Below are 26,118 nucleotides of genomic sequence, written 5' to 3' on the forward strand. Positions count from 1 at the left end.
TCTTTTCTATGAACCCAGACCAGAAAAGGTTAGTCTCAACACTGTATAATAAGATGAATCTCTTCAATCAAAGCACAGTGAATGAACTCAGAGAATCTTGGGCTCGGGATATAAAAGACCAATATCTGACAGCAGGTAGAACAAAATCTTAACACAAGTTCATTCCTCCTCTATCTGCACTAGACATGGCTTAATGCAGTGTGAACTACTGCAGATGGATCATTTAACTAATGCCAGACTAGCAAAGATTTATCCTAATCACAGTGACACTTGCAATCAATGAAACTAATCACTTGCTGATCATTTGCACATATTCTGAAGCTGCCCAAAGTTGTCATCCCTTTGGGTTTTTTTAGACTCTGGAGCAGGTGTTTGGTATTAAAATGAACCCTGACCCTCTGACAGCCATATTTGGTCTGACCCTATCCAAAGACACACCAATTTCTGTGCAGTGTGTCATAACCTTTGCCACCCTGCTAGCCGGGCCATTCTTGTTAAAGTATTAAACTAAGTCAAGTATTTTTCTATCAGTTTCTTTTGTGGCAGTCTCCGCTTAGTTGACACACGATTACGCTGTGGTTATATTCATGACAAGAAGCAGAAGGATGATCTTTATTTTTGTTTGCTTTACTTGATTTAAACATATTTAGTTTCTTTTGCATCCACTCATCTTTAGTTGAATGGGAGACACATCCACAGAGAGCCATTAGGCTGCAATCCTGAATCAAATCATGACTCAATCAGTTAAAGACAGCCAGAAATATTCATTTCCATGTTTATCATCAGTATATTCCCTGTTAATCAAATGCATGTTCCAATGACACTTTCTCATATGAAGGTAAAATAAGCAGAAAGCAAACAAACATGTTAAATCTCTCCCATTATTCTCACTTAACATTCAATACCCAGTATATTTAGCCTTGTCTTATTAGCTTCAGCACATCGTCTTGCAAGAAATTTAGGGACAGCAGTTGTTGCTATGACATTGTGTAATATAAATATTCAGAAAGAGAATTTTGTTGCCCATTTCAGTTTCTGTAATGAAGAGAAATGCTTCACTGGAGAAAAGCATGTAGAAATGTAAAACACTTGACTACCTTCCTTTCTCAAAACAAGCATATATTACAGTAAGTATATCTAACACACACACACACACACACACACACACACAGCTCCCTCATGTATAATTTCTAATGGAAACAGATGCTTTAGAGTTTGTTGTCTTTCTAGTGAACTGTACCATGGATACATATGGGAGCAGCAACATACCATATCACATAGAGATTATGAAAACATTCAGTTCATGGCTTTTCATTTCCACAGTATTGACTTCAATCACTCTGAGTTTGCTCTTTTAACACAGTTACACAAGTTCTTGTTTGTTTGCAACTGTTGCATTCATCCAATAAACAACGGAAATAGCTGTTGTGACATGTAAAAGACTTCATCCCACATTAACTGTCCTTTGTGACTCTGAGTTCTACAAGTCATGTGAAAGACTCTTTAGGGATGCATGCTTAAGTCTTGGTGATGGATGTTTGAAGATCTATGCCACATAGAATGAAAATACATTCATTTTAGTAAGTGTAAGATGAGACAGTCAGAAGTTTAGGACTTTTATTGTCACATATTATCTTGTTTTGTTTGTTTTGTTGATTTTCTGTTTTCCTGTAGATGGCAGTTTAAATCAGTTTTAAGCTTTCAGAAGTTTCTTCTGCACTTGATGAGTTTTTGGAAGGCCTGCTTGAATTCATCATTGAATGCCGTATATATGACAGGATTGATAAGAGAGTTTAGGTATCCCAACCAGGTAAATATATCAAAGAGAACAGGATCAAACCAGCATTCTTTACATATGGCCATGACAAGTGTGACGACAAAGAACGGGAGCCAACAGACAATAAACGCTCCTAGGATGATGCCCAGAGTCTTAGTCGCTTTCCTCTCCCGCGCTGCACAAAGACGTTTCTTCTCCAGCACGCTGTCTGCCAGCTTCACTTTCACACTGTTCATGAACAGAGGTGATCCTCCCCCTCCACCACCTCCTGCACTGCCAGAGTGTAGGTGTGGGTCCTGGTGGGAGGAAGAATTAAGAGAACAGAGAGAGGAGCCTGCAGAGGTCTGGATGAGCTGTGCAGTTGTGAAGCGCTTCCCAGATGACGATGGGGTCTTAAAAATGCGAGATCGGGCAGCAACATAAATCCGTCCATAGAGGATAATAAGAAGCACTGAGGGAACGTAGAAGGCGCCGAAGGTGGAGTATATGGTGTACGAGATCTGATCTGTATTCACCACACACTCTGTCAGCTCCTCGTGGGCTTTGGCTTGCCGCCAGAAAAGTGGAGGCATGGAAATAGATATAGAAATCACCCACACTACCCCAACCATCATCCCTGCTCGGCGCATAGTGCGACGTTTTGAATACTCCAGTGCATCTGTGATGGCCCAGTAGCGGTCCAGTGCAATCACACACAAGTGCAAGATGGAGGCTGTGCAGAAGGTGATATCAGATGACAGCCATATGTCACAAACAATCTGCCCCAGTGACCAGGTTTTGCTGACAGTGTAGACAATGCTGATTGGCATGACCAAAATAGACACCAGCAGGTCTGTTACGGCAAGAGAACCTATGAGAAAGTTGGCAGGGGTGTGGAGCTTCCTGGTCAGAAAGATGGTTGCAATAACAAAGGCATTTGAAAGCACAGTAGCTAGGGTGACTACAGCCAACAGTGCAGACAGGGAGACCTGGAGGCTGAGGAGTGTGCCCTTACTCCAGGGTGGAGCTGCACTGCTGTCAGGAACCTCTGTGAAGTTACTGGTAAAGTAGTCCAGTGAGTTGTTATCCAACGCCATCTCACCAAAAGTCCTATAAACCTTTTTATATACAGTTTAAACCGGACTCATAATTATCATCTAATTGTATGTGTGGATCAGTTTATGATATACACTGAATAGAACTTTATGTCCATGTGGCGCCAATGTTGAAGCTTGTTTTTTAATCCTCTTTTTGGTGGCTGTAAAAGTTTATTGTTGTTTATTCCACTTTTTATATGCCTGTTTTTGTAATCAACCAATAAACATCAAATTCCATCATTTCAGTTCAAAACTGATGATCCTGATGATTTAATCACAGGCTTCAGTATTGACTGGCTTCTCTCGTGCAGCTGCTGGAAAGCCAGATCCTAATTTGTGTTTGGCTCTGGAGATATAGGCATTCTCTCATCTCACCTCCAACCAACAGCCAGCAGGCAGCCACACCTTCAGACCAAGCTTTTCTATCTATCAAATGCTTTAATGGGCTCCTCCTTTTCAATAAAGCTAAGCGGGGAGCTGCATGTAGGAAGACGATGACAACAGACACAAAGGTTTTCTTGTTTCTTTCTTATTTTTCCTGACGTCCACATGAGGCCATCCGAATTAAAGTCTTTACTGAAACTTGGTTGTGCCTGCTGTTTCTGATGATGCTTAGAAGGTAAAACATCGTAGTTAAAGGATCAACATCAAAACAAGATGAGGAACAATTGCAGTTATAATTTCTGCTCAGAGATAATTGCCTAGTGTCCAGGGGCTTTTTTAGGCAGTCATACTGAAATTTTCTTAATTGTGATGACCAGCAGAAGAATCTTTCTCAGCTCCAAGTGGTTTTCTATTAACTGTTCCTCTTCACAGTATTGACTCAGGTTCAGTTGTAGAAGTCAATGAGATTATAAAGTTAAATCAGAGATTAATCCAGCGTCCTCTGATGCATTTTCATCCTGCAAGAGACAAATGAGAGAGAAAGAAAAGAAGAAAATATTAGATTTATTCTTTCATGGCACCACCATCTGCTCCCCTGTACAAAAAAACCAACCCCCTGTATGATTCTGTCTACAATTTAGGAGAAATTAATGCACCTGAGCACAAAGTAAATTAAGTGTGTCTACAAATTGACATCACCATTTTGAAAAAGTTTTGGACAAAGTATCCACACAGGTCCTGATTTACTTCAGTTTTTTAAACGCAATTAAATTCCTAAAGATAATGCAAACTGAAAAAACTTATCATTTTGGAAAATTGCAATCAACCTGTTTGTTTTTCTTATTTCTACAGCTTGAAATGATCTGCAACACAAGCTCTTTACATAAAAATTCAGTTTAAATGCTCAACCCACCCAATATTCTGCCTTATAAGTATGTTCTGCCTAATATTACTTCTGAAAGTATTAACTACATGGAACTGGAGCAGTGACAGTGAGTCGGTAAGACACTGACAGTGTTGCCTCCAGGTTAGAGTCAGAAATTATTAGACTCACTTTCAAGTACAATGGAACAGAATGTAAGTGTAATGTGAAAATGTGTCATTTTTCACCCAGAGGGGAAGACTTCATGATGTCTACTAACCATATAAGACCCTGTCCAGCTTTACATCTTTATATTAGTTATTTATATATATATATATATATATATATATATATATATATATATATATATATATATATATATATATATATTAGAGCAGCTCAATGATTATTAACAGCGTATACTGCAGATATTTTGCTTGTTAGATATGTGTTAGCATTGCATAGACATATAATATTGGTATCAGCTGAAACACAACTTGTTGACTGCTGATGGAAAATAAGTAAATTGATAACATTAGCAGTTTTCCAGGAATGACCTGACGTGTCCTGGTTGTGTTGCATTAGCCTGCCCCTGAAACTTATTTACATTTAGTTCACATTAATTATTCTGATGGTAATGGTTTGACCAAAAAGTCTTTTGAAGCAGCTATTTTCTGAAGCAAGGCTAAACAGTTTGCCTGATATTAAAGGGCAAATAAAACAATCTGTATCAGCTGATTGGTCTGAATTTCTGTCAAAGCGGGACTCAAGTTTGCAAAAGAAATGGTTTTCATAAGTACACTGAAATCTAAATAATCAAATAGAGTAAAGTTTTTTTACTAGAATAAGATTTAATTAAATATTTGACACATTTGAAAGATATGGAGGGATGGAAAGTACCAAAAAAAAAAACTGTTAGAGTGGTTTTACCACTAATAATGTTTGCCCTTTCACACTTAACACATCCTTCTGCCAGCACATTCTGAGTGATAAGATTTCCAAGTGTAGGGGTGTTTCTGATACAACTGTGCAAATCACCTCCATAAATTGAAGGCTTGATTGACATCTGGGCTCTTGAGAGGTAATTATTGTGCTATGAACGTGACAATATCAAATCATAGCTTCAACTAAGAGATGGCTGCATGCGAAAGGCATATTAGACAGTTTATAAAGTAGTATCAGATGAAAATGTACATGCAGTAGAGTATTCATTTGTAAACATTTGAATTTTAGAAAGTTAGTATTGATTTGTATGCTTTTATAAAATGATAGTTTTTTTGAGAATCAAATTTAAGGCACTGGTTTGTTTTCAAAAATAATTCAGTGATTTTGACGTCTTAGAAAAAAATGAAACACCATCTGAAGAATTTTACGAGTTCCCCTCTCAAGGTGTTCCAAGCAGGATTTGTGGAGCTCATCAATGATTACTGGAAACAGGTTTGGCATACAATCCCTGGCCACTTTATTAGGTCCACCTTGTTAGAAGGTCCATTGGAGTACAGTGAACTCAGTGTTATGATCTGAGCTTAGTGACAAAATGTATTACCCTCCAGGAAGTAGCCATCTGAAGATGGGTGCACTGGTAATAAAGGGATAGACCCAGTCTATACATGAACATGTGAACACAGCAATCATCCGTTCCACAATAAGTCTTCCTGTCAAAACAGCATGTGCAGCGTGTTGGTACTAAGGAGCCAAAAGTACATCAGCAGCAGCAGCAGCATGAACTGTTGATCCCAGGTGGGATGGATCCATGCTTTCATGTTGTTTATTTACAAAATTCTGACCCTGCCACCTGCAGCTGAAATGGAGGCTCATGAGACCAGGCAATGATTTTCCAATCTTCTACTGTATTATTTAATTTTGGCGAACTTGTGTGAACTGTAGCCTCAGTGTCCTGCTCTGAGTTAACAGTATTGGCACCCAGGGTAAAGTTTTCTATTGCTGTAGCCTTCTGCTTCAAGGCTCAAAATGTTGCACGTTCAGATCTAATTGGGGGTTATTTAATTACGTTTTTATGTCACTAAGTGCATTGAGTTGCTGCCATGTGATTTGCAGATTAGCTTATGTGTTGATACGTGATTTAACAGGTGTACTTAATAAAGATCTGATCTTAATGTGAAGTTTCACTAGCTTTAAATAAATAATTTTGACTTAACGCCAGGTTTAATCCTGATGAAGTTAACAGGCTTTGCTCTCCCCTTTATTTACAACCACCAATCAAATTATTTAGGGCAAAGAGTGGCCAATAACAGTCAGTACCTGATCCGCTGGAGCACCCTTAGATCCCTCATTAAAATGAGATTTAGACTACTATAAAAGATGTGACAGATGTATGTCTAAGATAACACAAACATCAGCATGCTTGCATCTTCACAAAGCCAATAACAAAGTTGTCATTATGCTGATCATCTAAGTGGGCTATAGGGTGCAAATACTGCCAAGAAGCACTAAACAGATAACAGCTTAAAACCAAAGCATTAAGATTAATTTAATTTAAGCCCAATAATAGTGCCAAAAGTCATGGGATCAAATGTTCTAAGAAGTGTTAACTTGTGTAAAACATCCTTTAACAATCAGATGTTTCACTAAAACCACAAATTTCAACGGCATGGTTAGACATTGTCTTAGTGTAACAGACCCTGAACCCTTCCAACCCCTCACCCCGGCATTTGAAAGTGAGCAAATAAATTTAATAGAAAAAGTGTCAATACCAAAAACAAGACAAACCCTTTGCTGGATAATGCAAGCAGTCATTTTGGAAGCTCAGGCTCTATGTCTTACTTCTAGGCAGAGACAGTTTTCTAATTTAGTCATGTGAGAGAGCCAAGATAAGACGTCTTACACAGGAAACCACAGGAAGGACAATATTTTTCTTAGTCTCTTCGCACACCAAGATCAAAATGATCTGCACATGTATGAGCAGCATGAGACACAAATAACATCAGAGATTAAGGCTGGTGAAATTATACAGGTATAGATATTATGAAGCTTTATTTGGACTCTGAGGCTAGGAACCTTTGGAAAGTCCAATTTCCACTGCTGGGACCATGTACAAAATGTCTTACGGAGGTAGATATTTTAACCCCCAAAATACCCATGTTGGGAAATAATGGTTTTGTGACTACCTAAGAATTTTTCTGCTACAGCTCTGAAAATGTATTTAGTCTAACATACTGTAAAAGCTGTATTTGTTGATTAATCCAATCAAAGGAAAAACTGACTGTAACATAAGTCATGACAATCTGTTTGATATTTGTTGAGATATTACATACTGGACCAGTGGAACCAAATAAGACTAATATAGCTACAGAGTAATAACTTGGCTCAAAGGGAAACACTGGGAAGCATCAGGAGTTGTATTGACTCTATTGTGAAGGCTCAGTGTTTGTCTTCGCAAAAACACACCACATTTTAAAAGAACATGGTTTATCATTTTCTTTTTGTAGCCTACTCACATAAAAAGAAAATGTTAACTTAACCTTGGAACATGCTATTATGTTTCCTTTATCATTAGGCCAAGAAAACCGTAGCATAGTAATAATACACAGTTAGAAAGCTCAGCTCAGCTGTATGATAGGAACAAGTCTGATCATTGGATAATAATGCCGATTTTATCTAATGCAGATAAAATCTTTAGATACAGAATAATCTAAAGCCTTCTCACAACATTAAAATTAAAACATACATTATTTACTGCTTTATTCTGCTCCCAGTTTGCACTGTGGCATTTAAATGGCTACTGGCTACCCTCCATCAAAGACCTGTATGTACTGTTTGACAGCAAAGAAAAGGGCACAGGGTAGTGACCATTCCCACTCAGGTAAATGCACATAGAAAGTCTTTGAAATATACAAGTGTTGGTCTATCTGAGCCTTGCTGAACTGAACTGCAGTTTAATTCAAAATTAAAAAAGGTTAGTTTTATATGTTATGAGTGACACATTTAAAATAATCCTCAATTAACAGCTCCATGAAGGTGTTTGGTTTTGGGTGCTTTTTTTTTTTTTTTTTTTTTTGTTTGTTTGTTTTGGTTGGACTGAGATTCTTTTGCTCTCTTTTCTTGTCTGCAAGTAAAAAAAAAAAACTGCACACCGTTTTTGCTTACTATGAAACCACACATGAGCTATAAAAAAGTTACTAAAAAATGAAAGCAGTGATGGTGAAAATTTTATTTTATTATAAAAAAAATGAGAGACCACATGACATGTCATGCTAGGTCCAACTACTACTATATGGAATATTACAATTACAATTCATAAAACTGCACTTCACTGTACATCCATATACTGCTTTCTTAGAAATTAATCTCATGAAGACCACCAGTGATGACTAGGGAATGAAAAGATGGTGCATCCTTAGCATGCACTGCCACTTCATCTATATATAATTTGACTGCTGTACTCATTATAGTTGTTTCTGTACATTTAAAATTGCAAAACACAATATCATGTATCAGAGATGACTATGACCACTGATGAGTGAACGTCACACAGTTCACATTGCATGACTAAGCCACACTACACTGAGACTGATAAGTATCTGTTAAAAGTGCTCAGTTTTATTACTGAATGCCATGCTGTCAGCTGGCAATAAGGTTGTCGTGGATATCACTCATTTATTCACTCACTTGTCCCTGTTGTGAGCTGCTATCCTGTAATATGATTCTAGTGTGCATGACCAGAAATGGCTGCAGTAGCACGTTTGATAGATGGCTGAACAGTTTATCTGTTTACACATCAAAGAAGTCAAGACCAAGGCTTAACAAGATCAAATGGTCTGGTTTAAAGCACAATGAGTCACTGAGCCTCATAATGAATGGATAAGAGGATCAGATTTATCATCAAAAACAGGTGTAGACTAATGGGCTGGATGCTTTTAGTATGAAATATGTTATGGATACATCTGGCTTTGCACTTGAAGATCTAGTGATCCCCAACCTTTGTTCCCAAGGCCCACTGTTCTGTAGGTATTAAATGTTTCCTTGTTGCAACACACCTGATTTAAACTAAATGGATCTCTGACTAGCGCTGCACAAGTCTGCTACTGAGCCATTAATTTGAATCAGGTGTGTCAAAGAAGGGAAGCATCTAATACCTGCAGGACAGTGGGCCTTGAGGACCAGAGCTGGGAATCCCTGTAAAAATACAGTGAGGTTTGGCTCAAGCCACTACAGTGATATTTATCAACCTTACTAAAAGTGGTAACAACAAAGAAAACATGCACAAATCTTTTCTTTGAATTTCTCGGGTCTGAATTTCCTGCTCAGTAGATCCCATTGCATTATACACCATCCACTACAAATCCAATTCATTCCTTTCAGGTATAGGCCATATCCAAGTAGATGCTGCTGTGAGTGCAGTAGCCTGGTTGTTGGTCTGGGTGAAACAGTAATATCCTCTGAACTCAGCAGGCCCCGGTGGAGATAGGATAATTGAATCAGCTTAGAGAGGCAGAGTCATCCGCTGTCAGCTAATGACCGATGTTTACTAAAGCATGCTGTAAATGGTAGGTGAGCATGTATGAGCTCTGTGTTTGGATGGGGTGGAGTTAATATCTTTGGAGATGGACTGTGGGCTTTCAGGTTAATTTTAATTCTACAGTTCCTCTGGAAGTCAGTTATGTGAGATGACCTGAGTTGATAAAAATGTGAATAGGCTCATCTCAGTTGGTTGCAGCAAATACATTTTCCTGACATGAGATAACAACAACTGAGTGGGAGTTAGTGGCTGTATAAATCCTACACACTCCTTTATGAGGCTAAATAGGCATTTGTAAGCTTGTTTTATGTGGGTTAAAAACTTTATTTTTACTTAAATACTTTAATCGGTTTTAATGTCTAGCATGATTTGGAGAAAGTTATAGCAGTTAAGCACAGATCAACAGATTTCTTTTTTTTCTTTGAATTGGTTAATTGAATAGGTTTCATTTCATTGTTTAGTTAAGTTTGACTAACAATTTTCTTTTAATTCCCACTTTTTAAATAAAAAAATCAAGACTCACTGTTTAAACATCAAGTCCTAGCAATGGCTAGAGAGGGCTGGACTAAAGGGCACAGATGCGCTAATTATGGTAGCACAGGAGTAAGCCTTGCGTATCAGGGCAATCGAGGCCCAGATCTACCAAACCAGGCAGGATCTTAGGTACAGGCTGTGCAAAGAGACCCCTGAAACAATCCAGCACCTCACAGCAACTTGCAAGATACTGGCAGGCAAAGAATACACAGAACGCTATAACCAAGTAGCCGGCATGGTGTACAGAAACATCTGTGCAGAATATGGACTGGAGACTCCTAGGTCACAATAGCAAACACCTTCCAAGGTGGTGGAGAATGAGAGAGCTAAGATCCTGTGGGACTTCTAGATAGGCACAACAAAATGGTGGTGGCCAACCAACCGGGCATAGTGATCATGGATAAGCAGCAAAGGAAAGCCGTAGTGATCGATGTAGCCATCTCCAATGATGGAGATATCAAGAAAAAGGAGTACGAGAACCTGGAGAAATACCAAGGACTCAAGAAAAAGCTGGAGAAAGCCTGGAAGGTGAAGGCAACAGTAGTACCAGTGTTTATCAGAGCACTGGGGGCCGTGTCCCCCCACTGAAGAAGTGGCTCCAAAAGATACCTGGAGATCAATCAGACAGATCCATCTAGAAGAGCGCAGTCCTAGGAACAGCTAAGACACTACATAGGACCCCAAGCCTCCAGGACATTTTTTTTTTTTTGCTTGAGATGAACAGTGTACCCAGTCTACCTAGGGAAGATGGGAGGTTAGGTGTGTGTTTATATTAATTACCTGTTAATATTGATCAGTGGTCATTGGGTAGAACTAGGTAGAATGCTTTGAGCAGTCTTGCCAAGTTACCAATGCAAACTCCTTAACCTTAGTCTTAACTTTAATGCCATTAGCAAATCCACAAAGCTGTGCCCATTTATTTCACAACATCGTGTGAGAAAAATCAAAATTATACAACACAGATAATTATAATTATTTATATTTTATCATATTTTAAATAAATCTTTAAGCTAAAGTTCAAGCCTCCCAAATCTAATCAACAAAAATAAATAAATAAAAAAAAGCATGACTATAAAGATTATTATGAATAGAAACGTGTTTCATGAATTGCTGACATGTAATGGCAGCACGCCAGCATGTTATGCTGCATAAAGTAAATTAAATCATATAATTTCTAAAGGCTTTATTGATTTATCATTTTTCTGGTATGTGCAGCTTCTGGAGAGCATGAGAGTAGGTATTTTTGTCAAGCTGCGTGGGCTGCACATGCACAGAACATACTCCATCTGGACCACCCTCCAACCATATACACAAATAATTTGTACAAAGCAATTGGTTCCTAAATGAACTGGCTGTGGTGAGTGCTGGACTGGCTTACATGTTTCTGGGAATGTATGGTGATTAATTCCAGTGCAAGAAAATTAAAAGCAGTGGGAAGAAAAGGGATAGAAATTAACCAGTGGTAAAGGGACAGTATTCAGCTCGAATTGCAGGAGGTGTCTGCTTCTACATCAACAGTGGCTGGTGTACGGACATGACAGTGATCGCTCAGCACTGTTCTCCCTCTCTGGAATATTTTTTCATTCACTGTAAACCGTTTTACTCTCCCCGGGAGTTTGCCTCATTCATACTGGCCGCTGTTTACATCGTGCCAGACGCGGACGTGCACGTAGCTCAGTGTGCACTTGCGGACCAGATACTGTGCATGGAGCGGACATACCCGGACTCTCTCATCATTGTTCTTGGGGACTTTAATAAAGCCAACTTGAGCCAAGAACTTCCCAAATATAAGCAGTACATTAAATGCCCGACCAGAGAGGAGAACACATTGGACCACTGTTACAGCACGATCAGCGGAGCTTATCACGCAGTGCCCCGCGCTGCACTCGGTCTTTCTGATCACGAAATGATCCACCTGATCCCCGCGTACAGGCAGAGGCTGAAACTCTCCAAACCGGTGGTGAGGACAATAAAACAGTGGACCAGCGAGGCTGTGGAGGAGCTCCGCACGTGTTTGGAGACTACAGACTGGGACTCAATGAGGGCTGCCACGGACAGTTTGGATGAGTATACGGACACTGTGACCTCATATATCCACTTCTGCGAGGACAGCATTATACCATCACGCACCAGGGTGAGTTTCAACAATGACAAACCCTGGTTTACTCCTAAACTCAAACAGCTGTGGCTAGAAAAGAGGGAGGCCTTCAGGAGTGGGAACAAAGACTGCTACAAAGAGGCTAAATACAGGTTTAGCAGGGAAGTGGACACTGCTAGATCACAGCACTCTGAGAATATGCGACAGGAAATCTCAGAGAACGACCCGGCCTCAGCTTGGAGAAGACTTAGGCAAATGACCAACTACAAGCCCAAAACCCCCCACTCCACTGACGACCTGCGAACAGCCAACCTCTTAAATGGATTCTACTGTCGCTTTGATGTACCATCAGGCAGCCCTCACACCTCCACCAGCCCCAGTCCCAACAACAACAAAGACTCTTACCCCCCCTCCTACCCCGCCTCAGAGGAGAATGCATCATCAAGGACTTCCACAACGCCCCCCTCCTTCCCCACCCCCACAACCTTTTCAATTTTGGAAGAGCAGGTTAAGAAGCAGTTCGAACGTGTGAACCCCCGGAAAGCCCCCGGCCCAGACGGTGTCTCTCCAGCCACCTTGAGACACTGTGCAAACGAACTGGCCCCAGTGTTTACGGACATTTTCAGTGCCTCACTGGAGGCGTGTCACGTGCCGGACTGCTTCAAAAATTCCACTATAGTTCCTGTCCCCAAGAAGCCAAGGATCACTGGACTTAATGACTACAGACCTGTGGCACTGACCTCTGTGGTCATGAAGTCATTTGAGCGCCTGGTTCTGTCCCACCTCAAATCCCTCACGGCCCCCCTCCTGGATCCCCTGCAGTTCGCCTACAGAGCCAACAGGTCTGTAGACGACGCCATCAACATAGCCCTGCACTTCATCCTGCAGCATCTGGACTCACCGGGAACCTACGCCAGGATCCTGTTCGTGGACTTCAGCTCTGCCTTCAATACCATCCTCCCAGACCTCCTCCAAAACAAGCTGTCCCAGATGAACGTGCCTGATCCCATCTGCAGGTGGATCACTGACTTCCTGACGGACAGGAGGCAGCACGTGAGGCTGGGGAAGAACATCTCGGCCTCCCGGACCATCAGCACTGGCACCCCCCAAGGCTGTGTACTTTCTCCCATGCTCTTCTCCCTGTACACCAACTGCTGCACCTCGAGCCACCAGTCTGTCAAACTTATTAAGTTTGCGGACGACACCACCGTTATTGGACTCATCTCTGACGGGGATGAGTCTGCCTACAGGATGGAGGTTGAACGTCTGGTGTCCTGGTGCAGCCACAACAACCTGGAGCTGAACGCCCAGAAGACAGTGGAGATTATTGTGAACTTTAGGAAGCACACAGCCCCACTCCCCTCCATCATCCTGACTGACATCCCCATCACCACTGTGGACTCATTCCGCTTCCTGGGTACCACCATCACCCAGGACCTCAAATGGGAGCCCACCATCACCTCTGTCATCAAGAAGGCCCAGCAGAGGATGTACTTCCTGAGGCAGTTGAAGAAATTCAACCTGCCAACAAAGACAATGGTGCAGTTCTACACAGCCATCATCGAGTCCATCCTCACTTCTTCCATCACCGTGTGGTACGCTGGAGCCACCACCAGGGACGTACAGAGGCTACAGCGTATCGTGCGCTCTGCTGAGAAGGTGATCGGCTGTACTCTCCCATCTCTCCAGAACCTGTACGCCTCCAGGACACTGGGCCGTGCGGGCCGGATCGCAGCCTACCCTTCTCATCCTGGTCATGGACTTTTTGAGCCACTCCCCTCAGGCAGGAGGCTACGGTCCATCCGGACCAGAACCTCTCGCCACAAGAAGAGTTTCTACCCCTCTGCTGTTGGACTCATGAACAAGAACTCTAGGCCATAAACGCTCTGTCTCAGTCACAGGACCTGTGCTTCATGCAAAAAGAGACAAACATACCAAAGCTACTTTACTGTCACTTTAGCATACTTTCTGGATTATGCTCTAATTCCATACCCATCCTGTATATTTTGTAATTTTGTGTTAAAGTGTAGAGACTTTATTTTGTTTTAAAATTTTTATTTTATATTTATTGCATGCTTAAACTTATAACTTATATTGTTTTTATGTCTGCACCAAGTACCGCAGCATTTTCCTAATGATGTGAACCTGTTCACTCATATGGCAATAAAAAACCTTTCTGATTTCTGATTCTGATTCTGATTCTCATTATATAGACTGAGAAGGATAATCTCAGCTGTTCTGTAAGCCGATAGGAAGGGAACAGATTGTTAAAAATGGGAAAGTGTAGCTTCTTAGCAGAAAAATGACAATCTTCTGTTAATGGAAGATCCCTAATTTGTAGGAGTTTGCCAAGTTATACGACAGCTTGTTAAAAATGGATTAAATGCAGCTTCTTATGTCTTTTTGTCTCTTCATTGCAGCCAAAAATAAACTTTATCAACACATCAAACCCTACTTCAGACAGGCTTATAGCTTATAAATATATCTTTTTACCACTCCATTGTAGTACACTCCTCACTGTGTGTTTTTGACTCTGAAAGCAGAAAAGGTGCAGTGCATATCAAGAACACCTGAGAGATTATCTGGCACAACCTGCTATGTGTAAATATACATGAGAGTAAGGAGGAAAGAGGATACTGTGAGAACCAGACAGGACAAGTAGAGATCTGGTTTAAATCTAGGGAGATGATAGAAAGGCTTGTCATAAGAACACTGTTAGTGCTTATTTATTGGTAAAACAAAAGATAAAATTTAGGATACTGGTGGAGTTTAACAGCTGGAGATTTTCTTTCCTCCAGTGTCAACTTCACGAATAGTGCATATTCACAGGCTTTGTGTTGTTTAAACAAACATTTTTATTCCAGTATTTAAAGAGAACTATCCAACCTTGCAAAGACAGCTTCTCTCAAGGGAGAGCAGATGCAGTACGATACAGTAGTCTGTGCAAAACCACCATGAGGTTTTAAACTGTATTTTAGATATAAAGAAATGGATAGCAGAAAATTTTCTGAAGTTCAATCGGGAAAAAACTGAAGTTGTAATTATCGGTCCTGAAGACAAGTTGTTAATGTTTATAAGTTTATTTAATATTGTTTTTACTTTTTAACTCCAGAGTTTTCCTCCTGGGGATCCTCCACACCTGTAACTCTACCTGCTCTGGCTGCAGGGTTGTTGCTAGGTGACTGCCTTTGTCTTGGTGGCTGGGGGTCCCTCACTGCAGCCCTGTGGCTGTGGTGTGGACCCTAGCCTGCCTTGATTTGGGTGGTTCCTGTGGTGGCACCCTCTGTGGTCATGGATGGGCTGGCTTCTGGTGTAACTGGATGCCCAAAATACCATTTCCTCACAGCAAAATACACACTTTGTTTTTATTATGTAAAGCACTTTGTGTTGCTTTGTGCATGAAAAGCGCTTTAGAACTGTAGTATGTAAAGGTAAACCTAAATTAGGTTTAGATTTTATTGACAACGAGACAAAGAACTCTTTAAAAAAAACTCTCCAAATTGTCCAGAAAAGGATTTATCATTATACTTAAATATGTGTTTTGGCTGTGGTTGTATTTTATCCACATAAAATCCGATTTAAAGATGCGTGCCTTCAAGCAGGATTAGTAATATCACAACTACCAAGTCCAAACACACTCTCAAACTCCTGTTACAGTGACTCACTTAAGTGATTTCTATTCACATTGCTAAGAAAAAAAAAACTATCCCCAATATTTTCACTTGATCGTCTGAATTTTGGTAAGTTGCCTGCAAAACCCTTCCACAAGTGCATGGTCTTTGAGACACAAACAGGAGTGACCTAATTTCAAAAAGGCAGAAAGGTAAAGATGAAACACTTCCTTAATATTTTAAGTAAGATTACTTTTTCATATCCATCTTTTTTTTTAGCTTTAACCATCCTACCTTTACTGCTTCTTCGAGTTGTTCAGATATGGCAACCAGAATCCTTTAGGATGCACTTAGTGAGACTGTGCCTTTGACAGTGTGATTATGTTGTTTAACAGACACCATTAACTTAAGCATATCAGGGTCAAATAGGTTGGACTTAACGAGTGCAAAGAAAGATACTGAAGTGATGAAAAAACTTGTCTTTTTATTCAAAACACGATTCTGGATGAGTTCAAACTCAGGGCAGAGGAACTGAAAAACCAGTAGTCCACTGACAAACAGACAAGACTTTGTGGCACAGAAAGGAAGGGAAGGCAGCTTAAATAGCCGGGAGGGAAGGAAGACAACAGGACACAGGTGAAGACAGTTAGGCGGGGAGGGAATCACACAGAAGGGAAATCTGAACAGAGGCCAGTACGACAAGGCGAGATTAACAAACCCCAGATACCTCTCTGTTACCTTGATGGGAAGAGTTGACTTATCCAGATATTCAGGATTCAGGGGCTGGGGGGTGTTTTTGCCATTAGAGCTTCTAACTCAAAAATAATCATTGGTGTAAAATGTTCTAGTTTTCAGTGAGTTCTTTAGAGGCTCAGCACCCGTCTGTGAGCACATTTGTGTTGGAAAATTATTTCCACAATGGCACAAGTGGTTGTGCGTACCATAAATTCATAGTTCTGCAGATCTGCCATGTTCAGTGCCAAGGCTTTCTTCATCAAAAGGATGCATCTATACCTAAAAACTCTTTCTTTTCTGCACACCAAGGTCAACAGAATGGGCAGAATACTTGTTGATCTCTTATCCAGAACATAACCAGCTCTGGAGCAGGTTAGCCGTTCAACATAAGTTACCATGGTGATAGTAAGAAGATAACCAGCGTCAGAGTATGGAAAACCCCCGGTTAACCCTGAAGTTACCTCGATAAGAGAAAGTCCAGCTTTGTCATGCAGGCCTCTGGACATAGGGAAGAAAGATATTTCAAAATAAACAACGTTACAAAAAATAAAAGTTGTTGAAAGCAATTTTACAGATAATGTTGGCATCCACGAATGAATAGAATCCACTTTCTAGTGGCATGGAACTGTTCCCAGTGCAACTGGCTGCAACACAAGCCCAAAGCAACATTTTCAAACTAATCACACCCTTTTTCAAGGATGCATGAAAGGTTGAAAGGTTTAATTTTCTATTATTATGTTTATAAAATTATAATGTATTGTCTTTGTGTTTAAAAATCAGCCCATCTAATCTTATTCCAAGAACTACATCTCAGGGAAAAAAAAAAAAAAAAAAAAAGCTAAAAATAAGTTTTTCCACTCGTTGAGTCCTCATGCTGGGTCTAACAGCATGTATGCTTTTAAAAAGTTTGGTATCCTAACAGAAACACCAGTAACCTTGATGTGTGGCCAGTCACTAATATTACATAAACTGGTGGTATGCCTCTGTTAAATTTATAGAACACACAGTAAAGACAGAAACTGGGAGAGAGACTGAAATAGGAAATAGGATCTACAGATGAGAACAAACAGGGGCGCTTTCATCTTTATTGTATAATTTTGGTTGTGTGTGTGTGTGAATCATGAGGTGGAGGGCCAGTGAGTCACCAGAGGTTAGGAAATTATGATCCATCCAGAAGATAACAGCATACTGTATATTTGACAGAAGCCCTGATGAACATGAAAGTCTATTATAAGTTTAGTTGTCTGCTTACAGAAGCTGATGATGCACAGGTGAAGAAGTGAAAAAATAACTTATCTTAATATAGCAAGTGCCAACAATTTTTATACATGTATTTTATAAACATGTGATAGGCTATTAAAAAATTTATTTCATAAGTTCATTGAATAATGTATTAAATTATCAGAATATGAAACAGTTCAGTTACAAAGTTACCATTTAAAAAAAAGTCCAGCAAAAAAAATACAACCTAATTTTCAAATTCAATTAGTCTGGATCTCTTCAACAAAAAAAATCAACAAAAACGGAGCGTACTCTTTAACAGTAATCAGGGTGGCAGTGATATAACATGTGGAGATTCATTAGCCTAAGGTTAGCATGTACACATCAGATCAAAAACTGAACCCTGCAGCTCTCCGTGCATTGTGAGAACAAGCTGCATTGGTAAGAAATTCTTATGTAGCAACAGCAGGAGATGATTATGTGTTTGGGTTTTAATAGACGTTTGCTGGAGGCTGAGCCTGGAGCAACTTGTGCAGATAGTGAAGAAAATCTTCTCACTGTATGGTTTGTGCCACATGCACAAAACATGTTGTTTTGTTACAGCATTAAACAAAATGACAGGGTTTTAGGACATTAGGACATTTAAAAATGTTATTCAAATGAATCAGTTTCAGCTAGCTTTGATGTTTTTGTGCTAAAATTTCTACTCCTTGTACATGATGGATACACATATTAACACTTATTTTATTAGATTTTAAGCTTAACGCTTAACTTAACGCACTGTGATTAGACTGATGCTTTCTTGATTCCTTAGTAGCATTTAAAATTGCGTTGTTTCTAAACTATTTCATATATATATGGACATGGACTATGGATTTTGAAAATTAAACCAGTTAAGAGTCAAACAGTATTGCTGAACAATTTTGAAAATGTGTATTATTTAAGTTATTAAAATAGTAAGAACAAAAGATGCAGCTGTCAGTTTGCACACTAAGCTACTTTAAAAGTTTCAGAGAGGATATAACTACTCAGTGTTCAAAGAAAACAAAACTGTATACAATGAATAAAGATCCTATAAAATCATAACCAAAGCCACTCATTAAGGTCATTTCTCTGACCTTTGCAGCCTTTAACCTTACAAGAGTCTTCAAATCCGAGAAGGTTTTACTTTCTTAATTCATTTTAAATTTGCAAGTTTCCATTTAAGGAAAGCTATATATCTGCATCTACAGGGTTTTATTGTATATTGTCATTTAAAGTAGGTATTTATTATTATTTATTTATTATATTTAAAAATATTAACAAAACAGCCATCATAAAATGCCATTACAGCAGCTGAAACAAAATGTAACCAAAATATAAGCTTTTTTTGTGCCCTTTTCATTCTTTCTCTTGAAATAGGCACATAAATCCTAAAATATAGGACAAAGCATTTTTAAAAACTAATATAGATGTAATTACTAGTTTTAAGAGGTAAAAGAAAATCTTTGACTGTGTCACAGTGTGTGATAGTAGTGCTACACATCCAGGAAACCAAAGACCTACCTTCTGTTTAACAAACAGCTTTAGTGGAGAGAGTGCACATTGTAGAACCAACTTGTTAAAATTTTGCCTCCCCAAAGGAGAATGGGCCTCATTCACCAACCATTCTTACGAACAAGTTTGTTCTTAAATCCTACTTAAGAACATTTTCCAAAAATTTTGGTAGTCACCAAAATCTTTGTATCTTCGTATCACAAACACTCAGGAGTACTTTTATAAACATCTGAGTGCCGACATGTTTAAACAAAATCAGCATTTGTGTTGTTTTCTGCTGTTCTGTTCATTAAAATAATAAAACTAAAGCAATGTTTCTGTGAGATTTTTAAATAACTTTTGGTAAAGTACAAAACATTTTATTATTTAAGATAAATCGCAAGATAATCCAGATTCAAACCTTATGATTTCTTCAAGGAAAAAATGAACAATTTTTTACAAATTAAACTATTTTTCATCCATTTAATTAATTCACAAGTCACAGAAAAGACGGATCTAATTTTGTTGCTGGTCTTCCTAACACCATCAGTGCAAAAGACTGTACACATGCCAGATCTGATGCCTCTACCACAAGAATATCCCTCCATAATGTTCAAGTCACCTGTGACTTCCAGATCCACCTGCTGAATGTGGTCTTTAATACTTTACTACAAAGGTGTCTTTTATTATAATATTTTTTTAAGACATCAAGGATGTTTCCTGGTTAATAACACCTATCATACTTACCAGATGATTCATCAGACGCACCACTCTGCAGTAGGTGAACCTCATCTTAAAATGATGTCACAGCAGGTGGAAATCTGCTTCACAAACTGTGGAAGGTACAGTAGGCTGTGTAATGAAATTTCATTCTACAGTGCACTAACGTCTATGCATCTTGATGCATTCATGGGCCAGACTGCAGGGTGCTGTCCAAGTTCTGGAGTAATTAATAACCCATTTGTAAAGAAAGTCAATTTTATATTATTTGAAGCTCACCATGTGATTATATTATATATATAATCAAGTAAATACTTTAAAAATTAGGAAAATCAGGCCTAATTGCACATCTTTATTATTATTTTTTTTGTCATTATGTTTTTTTTTATTTTTTTCTCCTCTGTCTCATCTCTGTCTGTTTGCACAGGATCGAGAAATCTTGATCTTTTATGGGCATTTTTTGGGTGTTTACCTATGCAAAGTAGGACCGGCTGGTCCGTCCTTTCAGCTTCTTAAAGACTGGTATTCATCAATCAAGATACAAACATGTCCGTGAATTTCATGGTGGGTTTTTCATAAAAAAAACTTTGCAAGTACAACCTTAGAACAAATTTAAGAAGATTCATAAGAAGATTTTGGTGAATGAGGCCCAATGTCTTTAAAGGCAATGCTTCTGTGCTCATGATACCAACATTTCTGGTACTTTAGCCTTCCTGGCTTGAGGAAATGTTTACCTAATAATTCAATGCATAGTGGTAGCTTTGCTGGCTCTGCATTGTTAGTTTTTTGGAGAACTGCACATCTGTCTCTTTGAGTTGAAAAATTACCCAAAATCCCTCAGTTTGTGGGCACTGAGAGCTGCACAGATTGTTACATAGAGTACGACTCTCAGGTGCCAACAGCTGAGAAAAATGTTGTAAAAAACTACTTAAGCTGCATGAGGTCTTTAAATTTCATGAACCTAAATTATACTGGTGTTTTCTTTTACATTATTTCATAGTAAAAAGTGATTACTGTAATAATGATTATAATAATTCCACTGAAATTATTATTGATCATTAATTGTGAGTTTCTTCAGTATTTTCATTCCCTCTCCACAACAGCTGTCATCACTACATAATAAATACATAATTGCCTTTTTAGAATATTTAGGTTGTTAAACCCTTCCTGATACATCACACACTGTTGTATAAAACAAGCTAAATGAGAATTTGCAAATTAAAAATGTGAGATTCTTATAGTAGAATCTAAAACATCTACTTGCCTTAAGTGTTTTTTTTTTCATTCATTCATCTAACCTATCACCTTCACAGGCTTTTAGTCAACACATGGCAGATTCTTAAACAAAGCAATGCAGTAACCTCCCTGGGCTGCCTTCAATAAATGGAAATAGAAGCATCTTTCAACAAGTAGTCAATCTTGAAATATTGACCACTAATAGCCTGAGAGGCTACCGCTGTGAGCATGAGGAGAATAAGCGTGTATGGATTCAAATATGACCCCAAAATATTTCTTTGGATACAGCTCTAATTATAACTGCCTGACTTAAGATTAGTCAGAGATGGAGGCACACTGCAATGAAAAATAAATTAAATTCAAAGACCAGAAGATAAAGCGAGAAATGGGAAATGAGAGTGAGGAATGAGAAGAGAAGCCTAGGAAAGAATTAGAACTGATGGAATGGATGAATGGTTATAAAAACTAAAAAAAAAGACACAAACCTCAAGTCTCTGTGGTTAAATCACCATTAATTTGCAGAGAGAAAGAGTATGATTAGAATTTCCCTGACACAGCGCAATGTAGATGGTGGTGAAACAATAGTGTGAAAAGTTAGAAAAGGCAAGACAAACCTGACACTTTGAGGGTGACAAACAGCTTTCCTACATTAAGTCCAATCCCTGAAGAATTCTACACTAAATCCAATGGGATTTCCACCGATATACTCTCTATTTTCTGGTTGTGTTTAATTCAGTTAAGAGAAATCCAGCAGCATGAAGAATGACAAGAGAATCTGTGGAAAGAAGCAAAGCTTACAATAAACTACAGACCGAGTTGGTTGCTTGTATAGAGCCGTGTGTGTGTCTTCATGCATATTTACATGCACCTTCAAATGTTTATCTTCCTGTGGAGTCAAACTAATTGAGCTGAAGTTTCTCTTGTAAATTGTATTTTGGGAATTTTCACATTATATAATTCTATGTTGTCTGAACTTTAACTTTCAGGTTTTGTGCATGATAGGCTGCAAACAAAGAATGGGTTTTCTCCAGATTTCTCCAATAATGAAATCTGCAACAGAATGCACTGCAGGGCATAATTTTCAGAAAAGTTCATAAAATAAAAACACTCAAAAAAAACAAAAAAAAAAAACAAATCCAGGCTGGAAGATGAGCAGAAAAAAGAGCAGGTAACCAAAATGGTTGTAGGACTGATTTGGCAATGAACATATAAATAGTGAGAAGCGTAATAACCAACAAAAAATGCAATCACAAACATGGATGGCAAAACCAGCTGCAATGCACGAAGGAAACACGGTGTCAAGATTAAATGGATGCACAGCTAACTACAAAACATGAAAATCCAAAACCCAAATAAATAAAGTCAAAACAAAAACAAGGATCACAACCAAAACCCACAGAGCATGACAGCTGTTCTCTGAGATACTCGAGGAATCTTGTTACCCTGCCAGTTTTACTGTCAATATTTGGCACTGACAGCAAACATAGCCAGTGTTACACTGTCTGGGCTACCAGGCAAAAGGCAGGACACACCCTGGACAGGTATCCAGTCCATCACAGGGTCAAAACTTAAGCAATTCTTGTTAAAATAAACATGAAACAGGAATGATATTGGATTTAAGGAACTAAAATTAATATATGAGTATGAGGACTATGATTTCTGTAACTATCTTTTACAATGACTCATTGTATTAGACATAAGAAACCTTTAAAATAGCATTTTCTTGCCATAGATCTTAGATTTAAGGTCTAACACCCACTAATAAATTGATAGAGGCCAAACTTGACTGTAATGAAAATTCTGTTACATAACCAGTGAGGTAAAAGTGTTGGGTCTGATGCAACACCCAAAACAATACATACAATACAATTTGATCTTCATCAAGAAACTGAATCTACTTTTACTTTATTTAGCCATGCCTTGATATAGCGCTGTCTCAATTTCATCACCAAAAACTCTACAAACTGTATTATGACTAAAAAAAAGCACAGTTTATGCATGCTCATAGTGAGATCGCTAACAGGAAATTAATGCTCTCAGAGTAAGATATAAGATATACATTATGAGTTCTGTAATGCTTGCAGTAAGCCCAAGATCAGAAATCAGGATCAAGAGTTAGAAGATGTAGATCCCTCGATCCTTTATGCCTAACCCTAACCAACCGCTACTGACAGCAAAGTCAAAAGCTCAAACTTGGTTCATATGTCACAGTCTAGACATAATATAAAAAAAATCTCATTTTAAGTACAAAATATTTCATGTTGAAATAAATTATCCACACTTTTATTCCTGTTATTTTAACGTAACCCACACAGCTCTTTTTCACCTTACATTGCTGATTACTTATTGTACAGCTGTCCTGAAATGATTGCTCAGCCCGTGAGTCATACAGATTTATTTGCAACTCATGTCATTAATTAAAACAAGAGTGTCACATATTAATTCCATCCATCTTGATAAGGCTAAATTAATATGTCTCCACTTCAAAATGCTACAAGGGGAGCTGGATGAGACGACAAGCTCCCTAACAAGCTCTAAGCTTTGCATGTTAAGTAACTCTTACTTTCACTTGAGTTGTTTTTACAGCTTTCCAAATGATGTTAGCGTTGTTGTTTTTTTCAGAGGTGTCACATTATCTCATTGTGGACATGCAGTAAGATTAGTTTTATTTGTGTTCTGCCTGTAGTCAGCTGCTTTTCATGTCAGTAGTTGAGCCAGTTAATTAAGATGTTGTCAGTGCATGTCTTCCTCATTGCACTTCTAGTATTTCTAGATTATTATTGACAGTTCTTTGGTACTTGAGCAATCACCCTGGGAATATAACTTCCGCTGATACTTCTTAGGAAAGAGTGTTTTACAGCTGAGTGGTAAACTCATCTACAAAGACGCTGCCCTACCATCTGCTCTGCTGGGATGCAGCTTACAGCCAACTCACGTGCTGAACAGTACTATAAACGGTAGACTACAAGGCAAACAATGCTACACGGACTCAGTGTTAAATTAGCTCAAGTATTTTTGTGCATTTGCTGCATTATATCTTCTAGAAGATCCTGCAAAGGTGACATGCTAGAACAACACAGTTTATGTTAAGTAATGACAAATAATAAATTGTGGAACAAAGCTGTAATTTAGCAACAGATCTGCTTCTTGTTCTCTCAGTTTCAGTCCAACATATTGGCCAGTTACCTCCAAGTCTCACACTCATGAAATTCCTGACAGGCATTGCCAAGCCCAGGTAAACATGCAGAACATTACACAGACCGTGCTTTTCATTTCTATGGTACTGCCTGTGGATTAGAATAAAGATGCTTGGAGAAATCAGCTGTTCATGTCTTACTGTCTACACTGACCTTCAGACATGTTGTGTAAGTCAAAATTTGTCAACTATTTGCAAAGTTCTCACTTATTTAGCTGTAGTTGCATCCTTCTGTTGTTGCAAAACAGTTTTACAATGACAGGTCTGGTATAGTTTCCTCTCCAGTCCCCTGGAGTTCTAAGAAGACATAAATTAAACCCTAAAAACTTCTAAGTAAATAACAACAAGGATGAAAGCCCCTGAAGATAAAAAAAAAAAGAGTTACCAAGCTAACTTTGACAAATTCTAATGTTGCACTTAACAGCTGAGACAGTAATACAAAAATAATTTCATTCCCAGATTCAATATTTAGCATAACATTACTTCTTAAACAATGTGAATTGTTAAAGTTTGTAGTTTGCAATAAGGCAGTCCAACATATTTTTAATTAGTGTAAATTAAGCATTAAAGCCAACAGGACAACTGTACTAAAATGTCGCAAAGTAACATTGCCTTTCTCATGTTTGTTTTAATTGAAAGAATATAACACATTAATGTCCACTGACTGAACCAAGAGGAAACTTTGTGTTTACATTAAGAGTGAGCTCCATATGGTGACCCTGTGTAAGCAGGAAAGTCCCAGATTGGGGCTGCAATAGGGCCAATTTAGATGTGTAGCATGGCTGAACATCAGTGTGTACGTGTAGGGGTATCTGTTAGAGGCAGCAGTAAATTGCTGATGTTGTTGTAAGGATTGATTCTTATTACATTTATTTCATATAATCGTAACCTTAGGCATCCCTTTACTTATGCCTGGATTACATAAGTGATAGCCCCAGCATGGGGCAAGGATTCCAGTTTTAGCTCAATATTCTATAGGTGAAACTTAGATTCCAAGCACTTGAGGTTTCTTTTTATTTTTTTTCAGTTTTTTTTTTTTTGTTGTTGTTGTTGTTTTTCCTGAGTGCTTATATTCCCGTATGTAAGATCACATGTTTATAAGCTGTGTTTCTATTTGTATATTTGGTGAACCCTGAAAAGCATCCGATATTAATTGCGTCCTTCTCTCAGTTAATATTTTCTTTCTTTTAATACACTGCATATTTTAGCCACAACGGAGCCATTTTTATGGCATGTCTGAGGTAAAAAAGAAAATACCATTAATGTAAAGAAATTTACTAGTTTGATCAAAACATTATATATATATATATATATATATATATCACATGTAGAATATATTAAGTATTAAGTAGATATTAATATTATTATATGAAGTAGAATATATATATATATTCTACTTAAGTCACAGTTCAGAGGATTTGATTGCATTTCTGACATTTTAATAAGTCATTGATTCTATTCCCTGTTTACAGTCCCACCCTGGTGGTTAAGGTGTGTGCGAGCTACTCTGTGTGTGTCTGTGTGCACTTTTGGATGTGCAGAGCAGCTGAGTGGGAGAGTATGGGAGAAAAAAAGGTGTCAGTGTAAAAAAAAGCAATGGAGGTAACGCTTCGCGTGTGAGCCCTCCACGGAATTGGAGGGACAGTGTTAGCAAAAAAAAAAAAAGTAATTTTC

General features: G+C 38.5%; 1 protein-coding gene across 2 annotated transcripts in view; it reads right to left on the reverse strand.

Moving 5' to 3' along the window:
• Positions 1-616: 616 nt before the first annotated feature.
• htr1d (5-hydroxytryptamine (serotonin) receptor 1D, G protein-coupled) overlaps positions 617-26,118 on the reverse strand; it is a 61,492-nt gene continuing 35,990 nt past the window's right edge. For both annotated transcript variants that reach the window (XM_041972889.1, XM_041972888.1), the window contains one exon: positions 617-3,755. In XM_041972889.1, the coding sequence (XP_041828823.1) occupies positions 1,702-2,853 (1,152 nt within the window). In that variant the 5' untranslated portion in view covers positions 2,854-3,755 and the 3' untranslated portion in view covers positions 617-1,701. The remainder of the gene's footprint in view (positions 3,756-26,118) is intronic.

The sequence above is a fragment of the Melanotaenia boesemani genome, chromosome 20, assembly GCF_017639745.1.
Source record: "Melanotaenia boesemani isolate fMelBoe1 chromosome 20, fMelBoe1.pri, whole genome shotgun sequence".
NCBI lineage: Eukaryota > Metazoa > Chordata > Actinopteri > Atheriniformes > Melanotaeniidae > Melanotaenia > Melanotaenia boesemani.